The 16,928-nt window shown below is 38.9% G+C and overlaps 1 protein-coding gene across 1 annotated transcript in view; it reads right to left on the reverse strand.

Annotated features, from left to right (window-relative positions):
• Positions 1 to 3,668: 3,668 nt before the first annotated feature.
• Positions 3,669 to 16,928, reverse strand: part of AIG1 (androgen induced 1) — a 123,564-nt gene continuing 110,304 nt past the window's right edge. The window contains exons 5-6 of the mRNA XM_038130973.1: positions 7,338 to 7,501; positions 3,669 to 4,310 (exon numbers count right to left, since the gene is read on the reverse strand). Of these exons, the coding sequence (XP_037986901.1) occupies positions 4,273 to 4,310; positions 7,338 to 7,501 (202 nt within the window). The 3' untranslated portion in view covers positions 3,669 to 4,272. The remainder of the gene's footprint in view (positions 4,311 to 7,337; positions 7,502 to 16,928) is intronic.

Below are 16,928 nucleotides of genomic sequence, written 5' to 3' on the forward strand. Positions count from 1 at the left end.
CAGAAAATAAAAGGCAAAGAATAAATTATTGTTAGGATTTGAAGTAGTCTTTGAAAAGCAAATTCAATAGGAAAAATGAACTGAGAAGTGCCTGAGTTACACACTGCCACCAGAAACTGCCCCCTGGAGCCTGCAGAATGGCGAGCCATTTGTCAGTCTACTTAGTCAGTGTTCAAGTGGCTTTGACATGCACTGGTGGTGATTTTGCTAATATTACTTCCATGGGCAGAGAAGCAAAGACTAGGGAAAATTAGGGAAAATATTTGTCATTTGCCTTTAAAATAAGGCAATGTTTGCTAGACAAAGACATCAAATTACAGTTTTATCCCGCACAAGCCAAATCACAGATTGAAATAATTTAATGTTGAAATTGTGGCACGACTTTGCAAATTATGGCAAAGCCTTTGTAACAGAATGGTATGGGAACTATCAATACCTGTTTTGGGGCAGCTACATGCAGGCAGAAAGTAAGGATGAGCTTTCTAAAGCCAAACAGGGGACACAGTCACAATGAAATTCATGACAACATGGTGGCTAGACTTTCTAACCAGCCTTTTTTTCTAACCCCCTATTTTGTGTTCTGTTACTAAAAAAAGAGATTACTAAGTTTGAAAAGTTGGGTATTGAAGAGTGAGGTAATGTCAGCATTTAGGCTGTCTGTTCAACCTTAATTTGGCCCCTTGTGAGTATGAATAATGATATTGCCTTTAATTAGATGATCACACAACATTTTTTCCTGTGTCTCATTCGTAACACTTGATGGATGGTGCTCACTGAATGATGAAACTGTATTTTGTTTTTTCCTCATGGTTCAAGGTGTGGCAGCCTTCCTTATTTACTGCACACTGTGCTCTTCTCCGACAACAAAACTAATGATTCCTTCACAGAGTTTTCTATGCGGTTTATCATTACAGCTATAACATAACAAACACTACTAATTTCATTTTATTGCAGTCCTCAAGGGAAAAGCTGGAGTATTTTTTCACTTAGTTCATCCATCTAGAACATATTCTCATTGCTCAGGTTGTCATCAAAGTTTGGCTTGCCTCACACTTCTATGCAGCTTTATTTGCATCGGCTCTGGGGAAGTATTGACAGTACATGGGAAGCAAAGTGGCTTCCCCATTCTGGTCTGTGTCTTGGGTAGTCAAGGCATACCGAGGATCAACAGACCAGAGATGACAGGGAAAATCCTATTCAGCCACAACTTCAATGATTCCCGAGGTTGATAAACACTCTGGAGAACTACCTGTGTACTACAGGCTTATTATTTTTCCTAAAATTTGGACAAAGACAAATAGATATTCCCCATAAATTCAGAAAAGCTGCAAACATAAACACTGTCCTCAGACTCAGTTCCACAGCAAAACTAGAGAAAAGTTTTCTAAACTTTTTTTTTTTCATAGACTTTCACTTGGAAATAAATTACTTGTTCTGACAAAAAGCTTTCCAGCAAAAAAATAGTACCCCCAAGAGAAATACCTTTCAGGGACAATTTCAGCCAAGATGGTTGAAATTTGGCAAGTTTACAAGTGACTTTTATTTTAGTCATCATTCATCCATCATCTTTCTTAAGAATGATGGATTGTGTAATCCTAAAGGGAATGAGTCTAGAAGAGTGCTCTCTGGGTACACAGGCCCCCAAGTTATTTATATCATGGTTCATACATCAGAGGCTGGATTTAATGCTCTAAAATGTTTTTGACTTTAAGTACGATGATTCAAAGCTCACAGGAGGTGGAGAACTTTTTGAGATGTGAGAAGACAAATGAAGTTCAAACCTTCTTGGAATACTATAAATTTTCTTAAACCAAATGGAACCCACTAAGTTTTGTGTCACATATATTGCCTTTGGCTAACACTGTCAACTTCAGGGGCTTAACAACAGGAGATCTAAGCTTGGCGTCTATTTTTTTCAGGTGCTGAATATTCACAAATTCACAGAGTATGAGGGATGACAACTTTAGGCATGCCTATGTTATACCTCTGAAAGGGAGCCTTCCTTCACTTGGACACCTACCTATGGATTCATCTGTGCAATCGTGATCTCTGACAGTTCTGTTCTCTTTATATTCTTACTACATTTCCTATATTGCATATAATGACATGGTATTAGAAGAAAAACCTATCTCGAGCAGGTACAGAACTTGCCGAGAAGGAGGAATCTTTCCATCAATGTCAGTTTTTGAGATCTCAGACATTCAGTACTCAGTGGTGCCTAAATAAGCAGACATGATCAGAGTGTGCTCTAGCAGAATGGGTACAGCTGTGTGGCATTTTGGCACTTCTTATTTTTATTTAACACATTCTTCCCATCAGAATGAATTCTGGAATTCTGTGAAGGAAACAATACCCGTGAAATAAAATTTTAAAAGAATAAAAATGTCCTAGAGTATAGGTTATGCAAATTCTTCATATGACAAAAAGTCAACAGGATTTGTGCTTCAGGCTTCCTGCCCTAAGCCACAGTTGCTGCTGTTGGAAAGTACAGGCAGATCCCCAGAACATTCATTGTCCACCACTACTTTCATGTGCTACCACAGCTTTCAGAAGCATTGACTTTAAACAGCTCCTAGCTCACTGAACATGACTGAATCCATGCCTTCTTTCCTTCCGGAGTTTTAAAAGCCTGTTGCAAGTAACATTGTGCACATCTAACGGGGAATTCAGCCGAACATAATGTCCTTAATACAAGGCCACATGGTTATGGTCATTTGCTTCCAAATTCTACTGGTTTTGTGTGTCCTGTCCTCTCCCTCTGCAGGATCATTAGAAGAGCTCCTTCTTTATCTGGCCACTTATTTCCATAAAATTTCTAGTAATTTGCTTAGCTTTGAAATCTTTGCAACTCTTGATCAGCAAGTTAAAAATAATCTAGCAGATGGACAGACAAAGCCAGTATCAGTACTGAATCTTATTTTTGAAGGAAACAAACCAAAAAGCACATTGTTGAACTTGTGCTGTTTTGTATGATAGTGTGTACATAAATATGTTTAAAAAGTACTGTGGAGGCATGTCATGAGTTGCATGAGAGCAGTTTTCCCCAGCATTATCCCACAGCAGAAACACTGTTAAAACAGTATTAAAACTCTGCAGAAATCCCTTTACTAAAAACAACACATTAACACTCTACATACTCAAAGTGCTCTGCATGTGTTAAAATAAATTACTAAATACACTAATGAAAAAATATCTGATATGAATACCAATACTGCGATCCTAAAGCTACTTTTTAATAGATATTCTCTTGCCAAAAATTATTATGTTCACTTTATTTTAGTTCTGGACAAATTTTGTTCTGCCTACTAGAGTTACTTCTTGATTGTCTAATAATTAAACAAAATCATGTTAAACTTAAAAAATCACTAGTATTTTGCAATTGAATTCCTTCTACAAACAGGCATATGCTTAACTTCAAACATTTGCTTATGTGCCTTCCTGAAGTAGGACTTAAATGCTCTCCCTTTTACAACACAAACAGCCCAGCCCCCTATTGAAAACTTACAACTTGAAAATGCAGGATTTTTTATTTTACTATGAAAATAAGAAGAAAAATCCACATGTAGAAATGATGTAATCTACAGTTGACACTGGAAAACCTGAATATGTATCATTCAAATGCCATCAATCCATCTAAAATTTCAAAAATCAACACGAAAAAACAGAAATGCAAGGATAATTTAATCTTTATTTACGTCTTAAGATCTTAACACTGCAAATAAGATTTCACTGGACTGGTAAAATTATTAACATAACAAATTTAAGGCAGCTGTTATATAGCGTTACATTAATATTTCAGTCAGACTGAACTCTTCTTTAGATACATTCATGCAATTAACTCCTATGTTGTAATTTGAAATATATGGGATTGTTTTCTTTCCCTGTATTAGACCTATCTGGTTAAACTTTTCTCAAACAGTACAGAGAATGGACTCATTGTTTTTCTTGGCAGAAGTAAAAAGATCTAATGACTTAATGGTTAAATGACTTATTTGATTCAAGAAATGCATGTTGAGAATGCCTTGGAGATAAATATACATATTATATGTGTATGTCACATGCAAACTTGGAGAAATTGAAGGTTCAAACATTGATATTATTCTTAGCTAAAATCATTTTCCCCCCATAGAAAATCCAAAAATATCCTTGCACTGAGAAAGGGGCCCATGAAACTTCTTCCTTTATAAAAGATTCCTCTCCAGGCCAAACTCTGTTGGGGATGAAAAATCTTCCACGCAGCCATAAACAATCCTCTGTGTTGCCTCTTATGGTTCACTCCGATTTCGGCTTTTCTTTACCTTCTTCAATACCTGAAACATAAGGAGACAAGCCTCTAAAAATCTCTCCACGAAAACAACAGAAGGGTTTGCTTAGAGAGGTTCCTCTAATGCATTAATCTTTCTTTTCCCTTTATCGATTTCTCCTGAACTTGCTTGCATGTGTTACCTCATCTGCTGTGAAGGAAAAGAGCAGCTGCACACCTGATGGCAGTGGTTGTCCAGTAATGAACTGCACAATCCTCCCTCCCTCACTCCCATTTTCAGATCAGGCTGACCCCCTGCTGCACACCCAGCCTTTGACGGCTGCAGGGGTCTGGGAACACTTTGTTCCCTCACCTGCCCTGCTTACCTACTAGCAAACTAAAATAGATGTTACTATAGCTGAATCTAAGCAAACAACTTTGTTTGAAGGAAAATTTTAATAACTGTGTTTCAGAATTCAATAATTGGAAGCCCCTCTCCATTTCAACACTGGATTTTTAAGTATTTGCAGGTACATCTCCCTTTTTCAAAAGCACAAGAACGAATAAACAATTACTACTGAGAGGGTGCTTTTCTCTTCTTGCAGTGGCCATTTATTTCAGTAATATCAGGAGGGCTGAGTTGAGTGTACAGCTCCTTAAAGAAATTATTCTAACTGCAGGACTTGTCTCTTTTCTATGCTGGGCCAGGCAGCAGACTGTTTTTTCTGGCAATGGAAACATTCAGCTATTTCATATGCCTGATCCTGGACAATGAATTACTACTGGTATCTGAAAAAAGTATTGTTCTTCTGACTAAGCCCTCTCTGCCAGACATCTCAAATACAAATATTTCTTTTGGAGGTTTTCAGGCCTGCTGCATGCTGGAAAAGAAAGACTTATGATAGCCAAAGACAAAGAAGAAGCAATGCTTGAGAATGCTGAGAGAAAAATCCAGTCACAAGTAAGATCACCTGCTAGTGCAATATATGCACAGGCGGTAAGTACACCGTAAAGCACTCTGAAAACACAGTTAACGAATTCCAATATGGGAAACAATAAGATTCATCTACAGTTAGAAAGCACAACTGCAGAGCTGTCTTGCTGAAAGAAACAACACCAAGACAAATGGGTCTGCATGTTGCCAGCAGCCCAAGTACAATGGCCCTGGGTGTTGCTGGCACACCGGTGTAATGGGAGAGCCACAGTCAAAGGTTTAACAACCAAAACAAGAGACTGGGACCAAAAGATTACAGACAGTTTACAATGTTGCTCCAGAGCCAATCTTATGTCTTCTGCTTTCTCCTAGAAGGAACTTTTCCAATAATTTTAAAAGCTATTTTATTTGCCTTTTTGAAAGCACCTCTTTCCTTTCTTCTGAAGCACTCTACTGCAGATGCATCAAATAGTTTGGCAGGAATGCAGATATCCTCAAAATTGTGGACAGACGCTGGCTTGTACAAAGGGCAAATTTTTCCTTCCCTACCATGTTTGTGGTTTAACTTGGAAAAACTAACTGCAAATCATTTTGTCAGTAGTGAGGTTCTATTTAATGCATCTCCAGAGGCAAATAAAAAAACTCCAAACCCAAAACGACCCCTTCTCACCCCAGAAATCTTCTCATGGCAGACTGTTTTGATTTGCAGTCTTACTGCTCAAAAGCCCCTTTTAAGTGTACAGTTTTCAAATAATATTTTCCCAGGTCTTGCATGGTGACAGACTGGCATAATTTTACATCTCTGCTGTTTTGTGGTGTTCCTGCCACGCACTTGGGGTTAAATTTGTGCAAAGTGTTTCAAGCTCAGCAAACCAGCACATGACTCATGGCATTTTCTGTTTTGCAAGTGCTTGAGCCACAAAGGACTTGGGATCAATATTATTTATTTACGTGAAGGAAATGATGGAGAGGACAATAATGCCAGGGTAAACCTTGAAAGATGTTGGGAGAATGACGAAACTGGGTTAGCTCCTCTAGGGCGGCAGGCTGCAAGGAGCAGGGATTTTGTTATGTATACTTTGGAATAGTGCAGGAGATTTTCCACCATCTACTTATTCATGGGCTTGCTAAGAATATGTGATTCTTTACCACACTATTATTCTTCATACAGGACTTAGGTCGAGTGAAATTTTTCCTTGCAGCTGCCTTTTTTGGAAACATCTTTATTGAATTAACTTAAAGACATTAAATAAACGTGAATTTGACATCAAACTGAGGACTGAATACCTGTCTTGAACACTATGACCAGTGATTGAGGATCCTAGAGCAAAAACAAAAAGGCATTTTACATCTGGATGCTAATATGGGCAAACAGAAAGTAAAACTGCTTTGAGCTTCTAGCATTAGATTGTACCTGGTATTGAAGGACATGTTAAAGAGAGTTGTGTGTGCCATTAACTACCATGTGAATTTATTTCCCTCCAGTTGCAATTTGCCACAGCAGCTATTATGAATGTTGTTTGCTTATTTCATTCAATTTGATAAATGGAAAACATCTTTCATAGATAAAAGGAACCTACTTTTAATCTTGTGTTTGTCTTATTTTCCCCTTTTTCTCTCCTCAGCAATGGGTGGCCTAGGCAGGATAGATGATGTAGAGTCCATACAGTTAAGTTTACCCTGCACTAAAGTGATCTTTCATTCCTGTTATTTCACTGACAAGAACCTGCTCATTTCCCCTGAGTAAATTTATATGGTGAGAGAATACCTTATACCTGAAAATACTAAAAGAGTATATTTTCATTTCTCAGTCTAAACCTACCATTAATGGCATTCGCACAGAATGATACTTTATTCTAGCTGCATTTAATGGGTTCATCAGCTAATAAGTGGGTTGTAAACATCGCAGGTAATTGCCAAGAGCTCTTAAATTAGTACTGTAAGTTATAAAAGAGAATACATATTCATAGCTCATCAGGCTCTCCAGCAGACATTCTGTTCATCCGTCTGTTTTTAAGGGCAGGCAAGCAAGATGTTTCAGTGGAACTTCTGTCATTTTCCTTTCTTTTAGTCAGCTTAAAACATTCTACACTTTCAGAAAAACATACTCAAGTCCGGATGGTGTATTTCACGAGATAATATTCCTAAAACAATACTCACATTTTTGCGTATCCCAGATGTAGTTGTTCAGGACTTCTCCCACCAAGTAGAATACATTAATTATTATGGTAACGGCTGCAAAAAAGATTATTTTGACACCTGGGCTGAGGTGCTCAAGAAGTGGGTACACCCACACTCCTGTAACGTGGTGAATCCAGCACACCCTGAAATGAAACAAAAATAACAAGCATTGACTCTTACAGTCCTGTTTTACAACAGTAGCTTGGCCTGTAGGCTTAGCTACTGTAACCCAAAAAGCAATTATTTGAAAGGCCTGCAAGTTGCAGGTGAACTGGTGCATGTGGATGACATCCATCTGGAACAGACATCACAAAGATGAAACTATGACTGATTTCCCACATTCTTACTGCTTTGCTTTCAATTTATTATGAGCAGCTGGCCCATTTTCATTTCTGATGTAGGCAGGTATTTCCTTGCTCACTTATATTTCCGAGGAAACCCCTGTTTTGTGCCAAAGATGGAAACTGCAGCAGCCTCTGTTCCAAGCAGGTTCTTCATCCTAAAAGCATTCAGAGTTCTACAGCCTCTCCTACCATCTCTCTCTGCTTTCTGCAGTTATCCTGCTTTCACTTCATACACATTTGTCTTTTTCTTTTGGTTTTCCTCGCTACACATGGTAATCAGTTTTTGGGTTTGCCAGAAGCATATGGCTTAGGTTCTCTTTGAGAGAATAATTTCTTCAGCAACTGTGTTTTAGATTTTCTTTCAGTTACCTGCTTTACTCCTTTTCTTTCAGTTACCTGTTAAAATCTGGAATCTAGTAATTTTTCTCTAGGTAAGATAAAATTTTTTTTAAAAGACCAAACAAAACCACACCTCAAAAGCAGTGCCCAGCCCCACAGCCAATATACAGTAAAGGAAAAGGATTGATGGTGGTTTGCTGGTGACACACAGATTTTTAGCATTCAACTACAAAGGACATTGTTGGTACACTAACTCAAGAGACAGACTATCAGCTTTACTGCAGTGCAGCTTGAAAGAGCACTCCAGGTGTGTGGTTTTGCTGTGTGTGGCTGCAGTGGACACCTGTATCCTCTGATGGGATCGCTTTTGTGTTGAGATCTGATGCAGTGAGTGGTGAAGCCAGAGGGAGCAGAGAGAGCCCATACATTCCAGTAGGTAGAAGTTAAGAAAAACAAATACAGGCAAACAACTGAGCAAACATCTCAGAGGCTAACTGGGTAAAGTGCTCAGTGAAGGCAAGCTGGGGCTTTGCTAGGCTCTCTTCAAGAATGTAAATCTTTTCCTTTCTGACCTAAAAATTGAGTGAAAAGCTCACAGTGAAGCACAGCTAGAGCAGCTGCACAGACTGTTACAGACGGGGATTTCCATGTCCACATGATTTGATTCATTCGCTGATGTTTCTATTTGCTTAAGGAAGATTTTTGATCACTAGATCAACAGTCAAAGGCTCCTAAAGGGCAGAGACAGAGAAGTCCACAGAAAACTGTTACCATAAAATTCTGTCACATAGGGAGTACAGAATCCCTGTTTAACAATCACCCTGGAAATGTACCTGGTTGTCATGGCTTCCCTCCTCCTTGGAAAAGCTTTTATTACAGCCCAACCCTTAACAGCTGGACACTTCAATTGGGAAACTACATGTGTCAGTAAATTAATCTGCATGATCTAAATGCAATTAAATCTCCTTTCTCCAAATCAGTTCACATATGGGAAATTATCTCTGTACTTTACAGTTATTTTCCCCAGTATTCTTGTGTGATAGAATTAACCTGACAAGATAAAATTATCTATGAAAAAATGAAGGGTTCCTGTGTAACCCATGGTAACAGGGGACACCATGTTCCTTTTAATGAAAGAAAAAGATGAGACAGTTGGGGAGAAGGTAGTGGGATGTCCCCTGCTACCAGGTTTGCTTAGCAGGGAATGTCTATTATCCCCTAATAATTTTCAGTTTCATTTACTTTTTTCAGTTTTCATTTGCCTTTTTTTTTTTTTTTCCCTAATGATCGTTCTGTGAAAAACAAGCTCCAAGGAAAAAGACTGAAAAAGAGCCAGTCTCTTTCTCCACTTATTTTCTCTGGTGTGACAAAACTTCCCAGGATTATAAAGTACCTTTACAGAGGGACTTTTCAAGGGACCTTCTAAATGACATCTGCTTAGCCAGCTTCATGAACCAAGTAGAAGTGGCTTTTACTAGAACACATTTATGCTAGAAAGAAGAAGCGTTTTCTAAATCCAGCCAATGAGTCACTGATGAGCTCCTGTATGTCAGCAGTATCTGGTTAGTTCAGGCTTTGCAGACAGCTCACATACTCTGCTCCCTGCTGCCCAGCACAGGAGCCCACTCCCTGCATGGTGATGCTGCTCGTGCCTTCAGCGTAGCTGATGTTTGCCTGTCCCCGGAGTGGCCACACTGTCAGAACTGCTTTGAGTACAAGAGGGACCAAGCACCACTCTGGAGACAACAGTCACAAACCCAAGTGATCCTTCTAAAAATGAGCTGCAGCCTGCTGTTGGCTATGCTGGGGTGGAGTAATATTAGCCTTCTCTCACTGAGCTGTGACACACTGACTGCTCCTGCATTGTCTGTACTACGAACGGGAGCAGCAAAGGGACAATGCTGCCATGGAAACCTCACCTGGTGGCCTTTCTTAGTGGGTTTGCTCCTGCTGGAATACAGGCATTCTCGAGGCTGCACTATAAAGGGCTGATCAACCATTTGCATAAAGCTTCCACACCAGAGTGCTGATTGCCAACGTTAATGAATGCCTCCAGTGCTGCCACTCCAGTAGCCATTACTCCTATCCAACCTCATTATTAGTTAAGCACAGGGAAGCATGCATTAAGATTTACTTAGGAGTGCAAAAACTAGATCAAATTGAAGACTTTGTTATTGAACAGGTGTAAAAAATGTGTTGTTTAGATAGAAATAAACTGAGGAGAAAAAGGAGAAAAGGAGGAGTAAAACTGGACTGGCTACTTCTGAGAAGATAAAATTAAGCTGAACCTCCCTGTGATTTGGAACAGTAGCAGCTGTATGTAGACAAAAATGTATATTTTCAGAGATGAATGTGTTACAGGTCATGGAGTTCATCTAGCCATTTGCTAGAAACAGTAAAAAGAGAAGGAATCGAAATATTCACACATTGTATTCAAATTAAAATGTCTGTTAAAAAAGGTGGTTGTTTTTAGAAATTTTCAACCAGTTGGTGAAGAAAACAGAAAAAGCTATTTGAAAATGCACAGTATTGCTTGTTTTTAACAAATCTGTCAAAAAATGTGACTTTGTAGCTAGTTTTCACTTCTGCTATACAGTAGATGCTGTATATCTCTCCTACCAAAGTAATCAGGAGAAAATGAAAACTATGCAGGGAACATACACTTACATTTATTCTTTGGATACAGATCTTTTGTTAATGAGGAAAACTAAGCACAAAAATTTGTTGGAACCTTGTGGTTTATGTGTACTCTGTCCATTTAAATGATGCTGCTGTAACAACAGCACGTGTAAGACCTTAGTCCTGGGAGACTCAACAAGTGAGTATAATGGCAGATAATAACCATGACACCTCATTAATTTTGTAATGGGAGATGTTGCAGAAGATGGCTGCTCTTTCATGGTGGGTGCTCTCAGCTATCATAGCTTGGCAGTACTTTCTGGTCTGGACTCTCAGAGTCTCCATCCATTTCCTCCCCAGTTTGAGTTCTTCATTATAATCTGGCGTCATTAACAACCAGTATTATGAGTTCTGGAAAAAGGGGCTGCCAGATGCGGGGCTATGTAACTTCTCAAGAGCAGCAAATGAAAGGACACAGAATAATAATGCATGACATAAAATAGGTGAAGAGCTTCCAGTTTTCTTCTTCGTGACAGAAGAATCACCTCAATGCAACTCAGAGGCAAGAAATTCAAATCTGATAATGGAAGTATCTTTCTGAATGATACCTAATTAATCTCTGGAATGCTCTACCCTACCTTTCAATGATACATCACTGAAACAGAAATATTCAAAAAAGTTTTGAAGTATGAAAGTCTGGAAGCCTATTTAGTCCACTCATCTTCTCTAGGCCCTATCATTCATTTCTAGCAACTTTCTGAAATCAGGAGATTGCACAAGCAATACGAATGTGCACAATTATGCCTAAGTTTAAAGAGTACAAACTCTTTATGGTATATAAACCATCTAGACCAAAGGATCTAAGCACCCACATTTTGACATAAGTTTTGGAAGAACTCCCCCTTGAAGGCTGGTTGTTTCATAATGGCTTGCTAAGCTCTCCTGAGGCATCTGACATTAGCTCTACCTGGAGCTAATGGGTACATGACAACTCTCATCTTTCTGGTTACTTCTTGCAGCAGCAAATCCTCTCCCAGATCTTCACTGTTCTTCAAATTTCCACTGACTGGCACAAAGGAAGGCTGGAATCCCTGGTTCCAGACAAATCGTAGATGAGTTCCCAGTGGCTACTCTTTAGCAAACAGAACATGGGCATTTTCTACACCTTTATTTCATGATCTTTTCCAGCATCACTCTCTTCCACCAAGAGTGATAACTTTACCCAGAGCTATTAAAATGTGGAATGTCTTCCAAACAAGGTGATGCGCTTACAGCAGCTGAGACATTCAAAACAAACAAACAAATAATTTGTGGTTGTAGTGCAGGTCCAATCTTTGCTTTCAGGGACAGAAGCACAATGACCCACACTAAATTTGTTCTGCTTTTGGTTTCTAATACTGATTGATGTGAGACACATCTTCAAAACTCCCCCCAAAAACACAGGAGAGTTTGTTCTGCATCTAATCAGATTTCTTAAGATCTCAACTATATTAAAATGCTGGGTTTCTTATATTAACAGCCAGCCAGACCTAATACACCTACACCAGGAATGTACCTAGTTTAGGTATTTTAAATACTAAAAAGTAAGTCCAATAAACAGTCATCATTTAGGAAATTACAGCAATCATCCCCTCTTGTTCCATCTTCTTAATGCTGGATTCTTCTCCATTCATCTGAGTGCAGAACAATACATGGGTCACAGGACTGTGCTACTGGTGTGGAGTGGCTTATGCAGTCAGAAGCAGACAAGACCTGAGAAACTGCAGCTGCAAAAAATGTCACATCCAGAACGTATTCAGCATGACATGGTGCTGGCATCTTCTGGGAGGAACAAAGCTTAACAGAAATTTGTGTTTGTGTACAGGTAGCCACAATGACAGAAATTTAGCAGATTCACTGCAAAGCACTGTCATCTTTGGAAGTCATCTATTTTGATAAATAAATTTTCATTTTAAATATAGTAATGGTTGCTATGCCTTCTTGAGCTATATTTTAAGGAGCTGCACAAGGAAGTGAGAACACATTACCCATGCATGTCATCTGTGATTGTGCTGTTGCTTTGACTGAAACATTTGAGGATGTGGAGGTGGAGGCAAGCCAGAAGGTAACAGTCCAAAATGGCTATGTGAGACCTAGCAGGCTGGGGATTCATACAGTCTTCTCTTGCTGAAAGCAATTCTGCCCTCCCATCCACCTTCTGGGTCAGGTACAAGGGACGCTAATCTTCCCCTGGCCTATTTCTGCTGCTTCTGTTTCTTCCTGCTCTTTCCTCTTTGGGGCAGCTCCAGCTCCAACCCTCTTCTCCTCCTCTGTGTCTCATCTATCATTCACTTCTACATCAGCCTTCCACTCCGGTTTCGAAGTCTGGGTCTCTCTCCCTCTCCCAGCATTCCCCACTTACTTTCATGATTTCAGCTTTGAAGATGCTGACCTGTGAGCTGTATGTTTCCTTATCCACTTCTCTTTTAACCCATTATTTTAATTCATTTCTTTTACTTGCCCCCAGGACATTTTACTTTTTTGTTGTTGTTTTTTTTGTTTGTTTTTTTTTTTTTCTCTAACCATGGACTCCTCTGATCTTTGTTGAACTTTTATCCCCAGGGCTCACTTCCAAAAGCATGCATGATGCCCTTCCTACATAGAAACTCTCAGCACAGCCTAGCAAAGCCATGTTGTGTCTCTCCTGCTCCATTGGCACCACCAACCTCAAAAATCCTTCTGGTTTCTCAATCCTGTCCTTCTTTATCAACATGACTGTCAATTCTCACCAAGCTTCACACTCTAACCCACCACCCCTCTCTTCTGAATGTCAAGGTTTGTCCTAGCAGTCTGTGCCAACATCTGCTCTTTCTGATCTTCCTCTCCTTCTATGGAGAATCACTAGTGGAAATCCTACAGCAAGCCTGATAGAATCAATCTCAAATTCATTCCAAATCCTCAGTGTATATTCCTTTCTTAAATTTGTTCAAAAAGAATTCAGCAAATTACCCCATCTAAATGCTCTCCTTCTGCGAATCTAAGGAACTCCTAAAGTCACTTCAAGAGAAACTTTATTTTCAAATCAAAGTTTAAAAGCTCTTTAAATAGATTTATAAAAGAATGAAAGAATGAATCAAGTCCAAGCTTGGCACATGTGGAGGCAGCTCCTAGTGGATTTGAGATAGCTGTAAGAGAGCAGATCAAGTATTTTGCTCCCAAACATGCAACCCAGCACGACTACATCAGTGAAGTCAGATTCTTAGGGTCTGTTTTTTTGTCATCCTGAAGTGCTCAAAAGTAGAGGGGAAAAGAAAACCATTTAAAATAAACATATTTGTCTCAGTTTATTTTAGGGACATATTAGGCTCTGATATTAGTTACCATGAGGTCATTCTTGTTAAAAGGAGCAACACATTTCTGGCTCTTTCTGTTCCTTGACAACTAACTCCATACACTCATTGGCAGAATTTTCTGGTAGTACTGGCAAATGCTCTGGTTTTCTTAGCACTGTCTAGATTTAACAATTCAATACAAACTGTGACCTTTTCAAGCCATGCTAAATAAAGCCAATAGGCTTTTCCCATCTTATCCCATGGCCTCGATCCTGAAAGTCCATGTATGGTCTGCAACATGCAATGCAAGTCTGTGGATGCTCTGCCTGGGCACAGTTCCCTGTGAACTCCCTCTCACAGAGAGTGCATGAGCTAAGTGTGCCTACTCAAAAACTCTTTGACTGAAGGGAGAGAATGCAAAAAAATAAAAACAGAAAAAGCTTTTACTCTTCAAGAAAGGATGTTTCTCAGAAAACAAGTCTCTGAATCATGCCCAGGAGATATCAAGTTATTTAGCTATGTTCTTCCAATTTCAGTGATGCTATTCAGAATTGTTTGCCAGTTTTCTTATTTACCAATTACACATAAAAAACCACTTGCTATTCTACCACCTCTTTCATACATGACAGATTCAGTCACATACAAAATAAAACAAGCTTTCCTCTACTTGGAGATGAGAAAAGCATTCACAGAATCAAAACTAAACAACATCCTCCTCTATGTTCCTTTCCTGTAAAAAGTGCAACATAATACATAAAACATGTAGGATGGTAAGAAAGTTTCAGCTGAGATGGGAAGAGAATTCAAAATTCAAGAACAAAACATAGAGAACATCTGATTAGCAACTGTCTTCGCTTTATTCTGAGAGTTGCAGTGAAAACACTTCTGCTGAGGGAAAATGGAATAGGCAAAAGAACAAATTCTCAAGTGGCAGATCCCTAAATTCTAGTTAAAAATACGTAAACCACAAACTAAGCCCAAGAATGGGACCCACGGTCAACCCCAGGTACAAAGGACGGAAGTTCAACCAGGTTGTATGGAACTATGGTTGTTTGCAGATATAGTCTCATTTTAATACACTGTGCTAACCTTGAGGGTGCTGCCAACAAGGACAGCAAATCCGAATTCAGCAATTCCAAGCCCTCTGATTAAGGTCTCTACTGCAATGTGGTCACTTGCTAACAGGAAGACAGTGGATTTCAGCAGTGAAAAGAAGCCATACTCTGAATGAGAGGGATGACAAACTCCTCACTTTTCATACTTTCTGGTAGATTTTTCCAACCTGTGAATACGATTTATCATATTGATGAAATGGGGCCAAGATTTGGCTTGCAGCCTCAAGCACACCTTGGACAGAGTCTTCAAAGCACCTGCAGGCTGAAGACATGCAGAACTTGAAGAACTTGAAGAAATGGGTTGTATGTGCATAATTTAGCAGGAAGAACGTTTAAGATTGTTTCATCTCATTTAAAGAGAAATCACAACTTGGAAGAAGGCGAATCACGTGAGAGTAGCCCCATCTGTTTTGGAAATAATATACATGTAGGCAAAACCAATAAAAAGCAAAAGCAAAGGGAGTTGACCATAGTCTGTGCCTGGGTAATTATAAATGCAGAATCTGGTAATTATTTAATGCGGAATCTGCTTCTTCTGCTTTACTTGTCCTGCCATTTTCTTTAGCCTTGTAGCTGCAGGATACAGATGCACTGTATCAGGTAGGATCAAACTAGATGAGCATCACACTGATACTCTAACAGATTCTTAAATGATTTTAAGACACATCTGGTTTTGTTTTACTTGTAAAAATGGATTGTTTCAGTTTAAAATTCTTATTAAATACTATTGCACGTGTCTACTTAGATGATTTTTAGAAAATAGGAGTTGCCAGGGGAGGTCAAGCCACAGGTACCTGCCATTCTGTCTCCAGGCACCATCAGAGGAAGGTCATGAACTATCACAGTTAAGCATTACTATATATGGGTTAAGAACATAATTACTTTTTCCTGAGGGAATAATCATATGCCTTTTTGCATGCGGCTACCCTTATCTTACAATTACAAATATTATTCTTTTTTAAGAAGGGTATGTATGTTTATAAAAGCAAATGGCAGAATGTGGCTGTTGTCCTGGGACACAACATCCCACTTCAGCTGGATTAATAGCATTGTGTGATCAGTGAGTGTGTGTGGATATGTATGAGTAATGACCTCTCTTTCACTGGATCAAAGGGACAAACTGCATAGTTGAAGCAGTGTGATAGCTCTGCCTCGAGACCATGTTACTCTCACATTAGTTTTATCTCTCTTGGTTGGTGGAAATTTTGGAAAATATCTTCTTAGCTGAGAGAAAGATGTTGTGAAGTAAAAAGAAAGAGTATGAAATGGGGTCATGAAATGCAGAAAGCATAAAGGATAAATGGCATCAAAGGAGAAATATAAATAAAACAAAGGTTTAGTGAAAAATAAATACCAGGGTGACCAAAGTATATTAACTCTGTCATGCAAGTCAGGTGCTTGATTAGAAACTGCCCAAAGACTTAATTTAATGTTGTATAAGAATATTATTTCTGTTTTAGTTTAATTTCTCACCAACATTTGCATTTCTTAAAACAAACTTTAGACTGGATTACTGACTTATTCTGTAATCAATTTTACAGAAAGAATTTATGAATCAGTAAAGAAAAAAGACAGTGTTCTATCTTTTCTCTTGCTGCTTAAATTCTGATGCAGGAAATCATTTGCCTAGTCTCAATTTTATTTGATAGAACAAAAACCCCAAGCAATAAAACTAAGGTCCAAGAAAAACATTTAGCTTGAAAAAAGGTTGAAAAATGTACCCTTGGAAAGACCACTGCTTACATGGGATTGTTCAACAAATTCCTGTTGTGTGAGGTTTGGCATATACTTTCTAAAAATATAAGCATCTGGGGAAACCAGACAAAGCCCAGGTCTTGGACC

The sequence above is a fragment of the Motacilla alba genome, chromosome 3, assembly GCF_015832195.1.
Source record: "Motacilla alba alba isolate MOTALB_02 chromosome 3, Motacilla_alba_V1.0_pri, whole genome shotgun sequence".
Classification (NCBI taxonomy): Eukaryota; Metazoa; Chordata; class Aves; order Passeriformes; family Motacillidae; genus Motacilla; species Motacilla alba.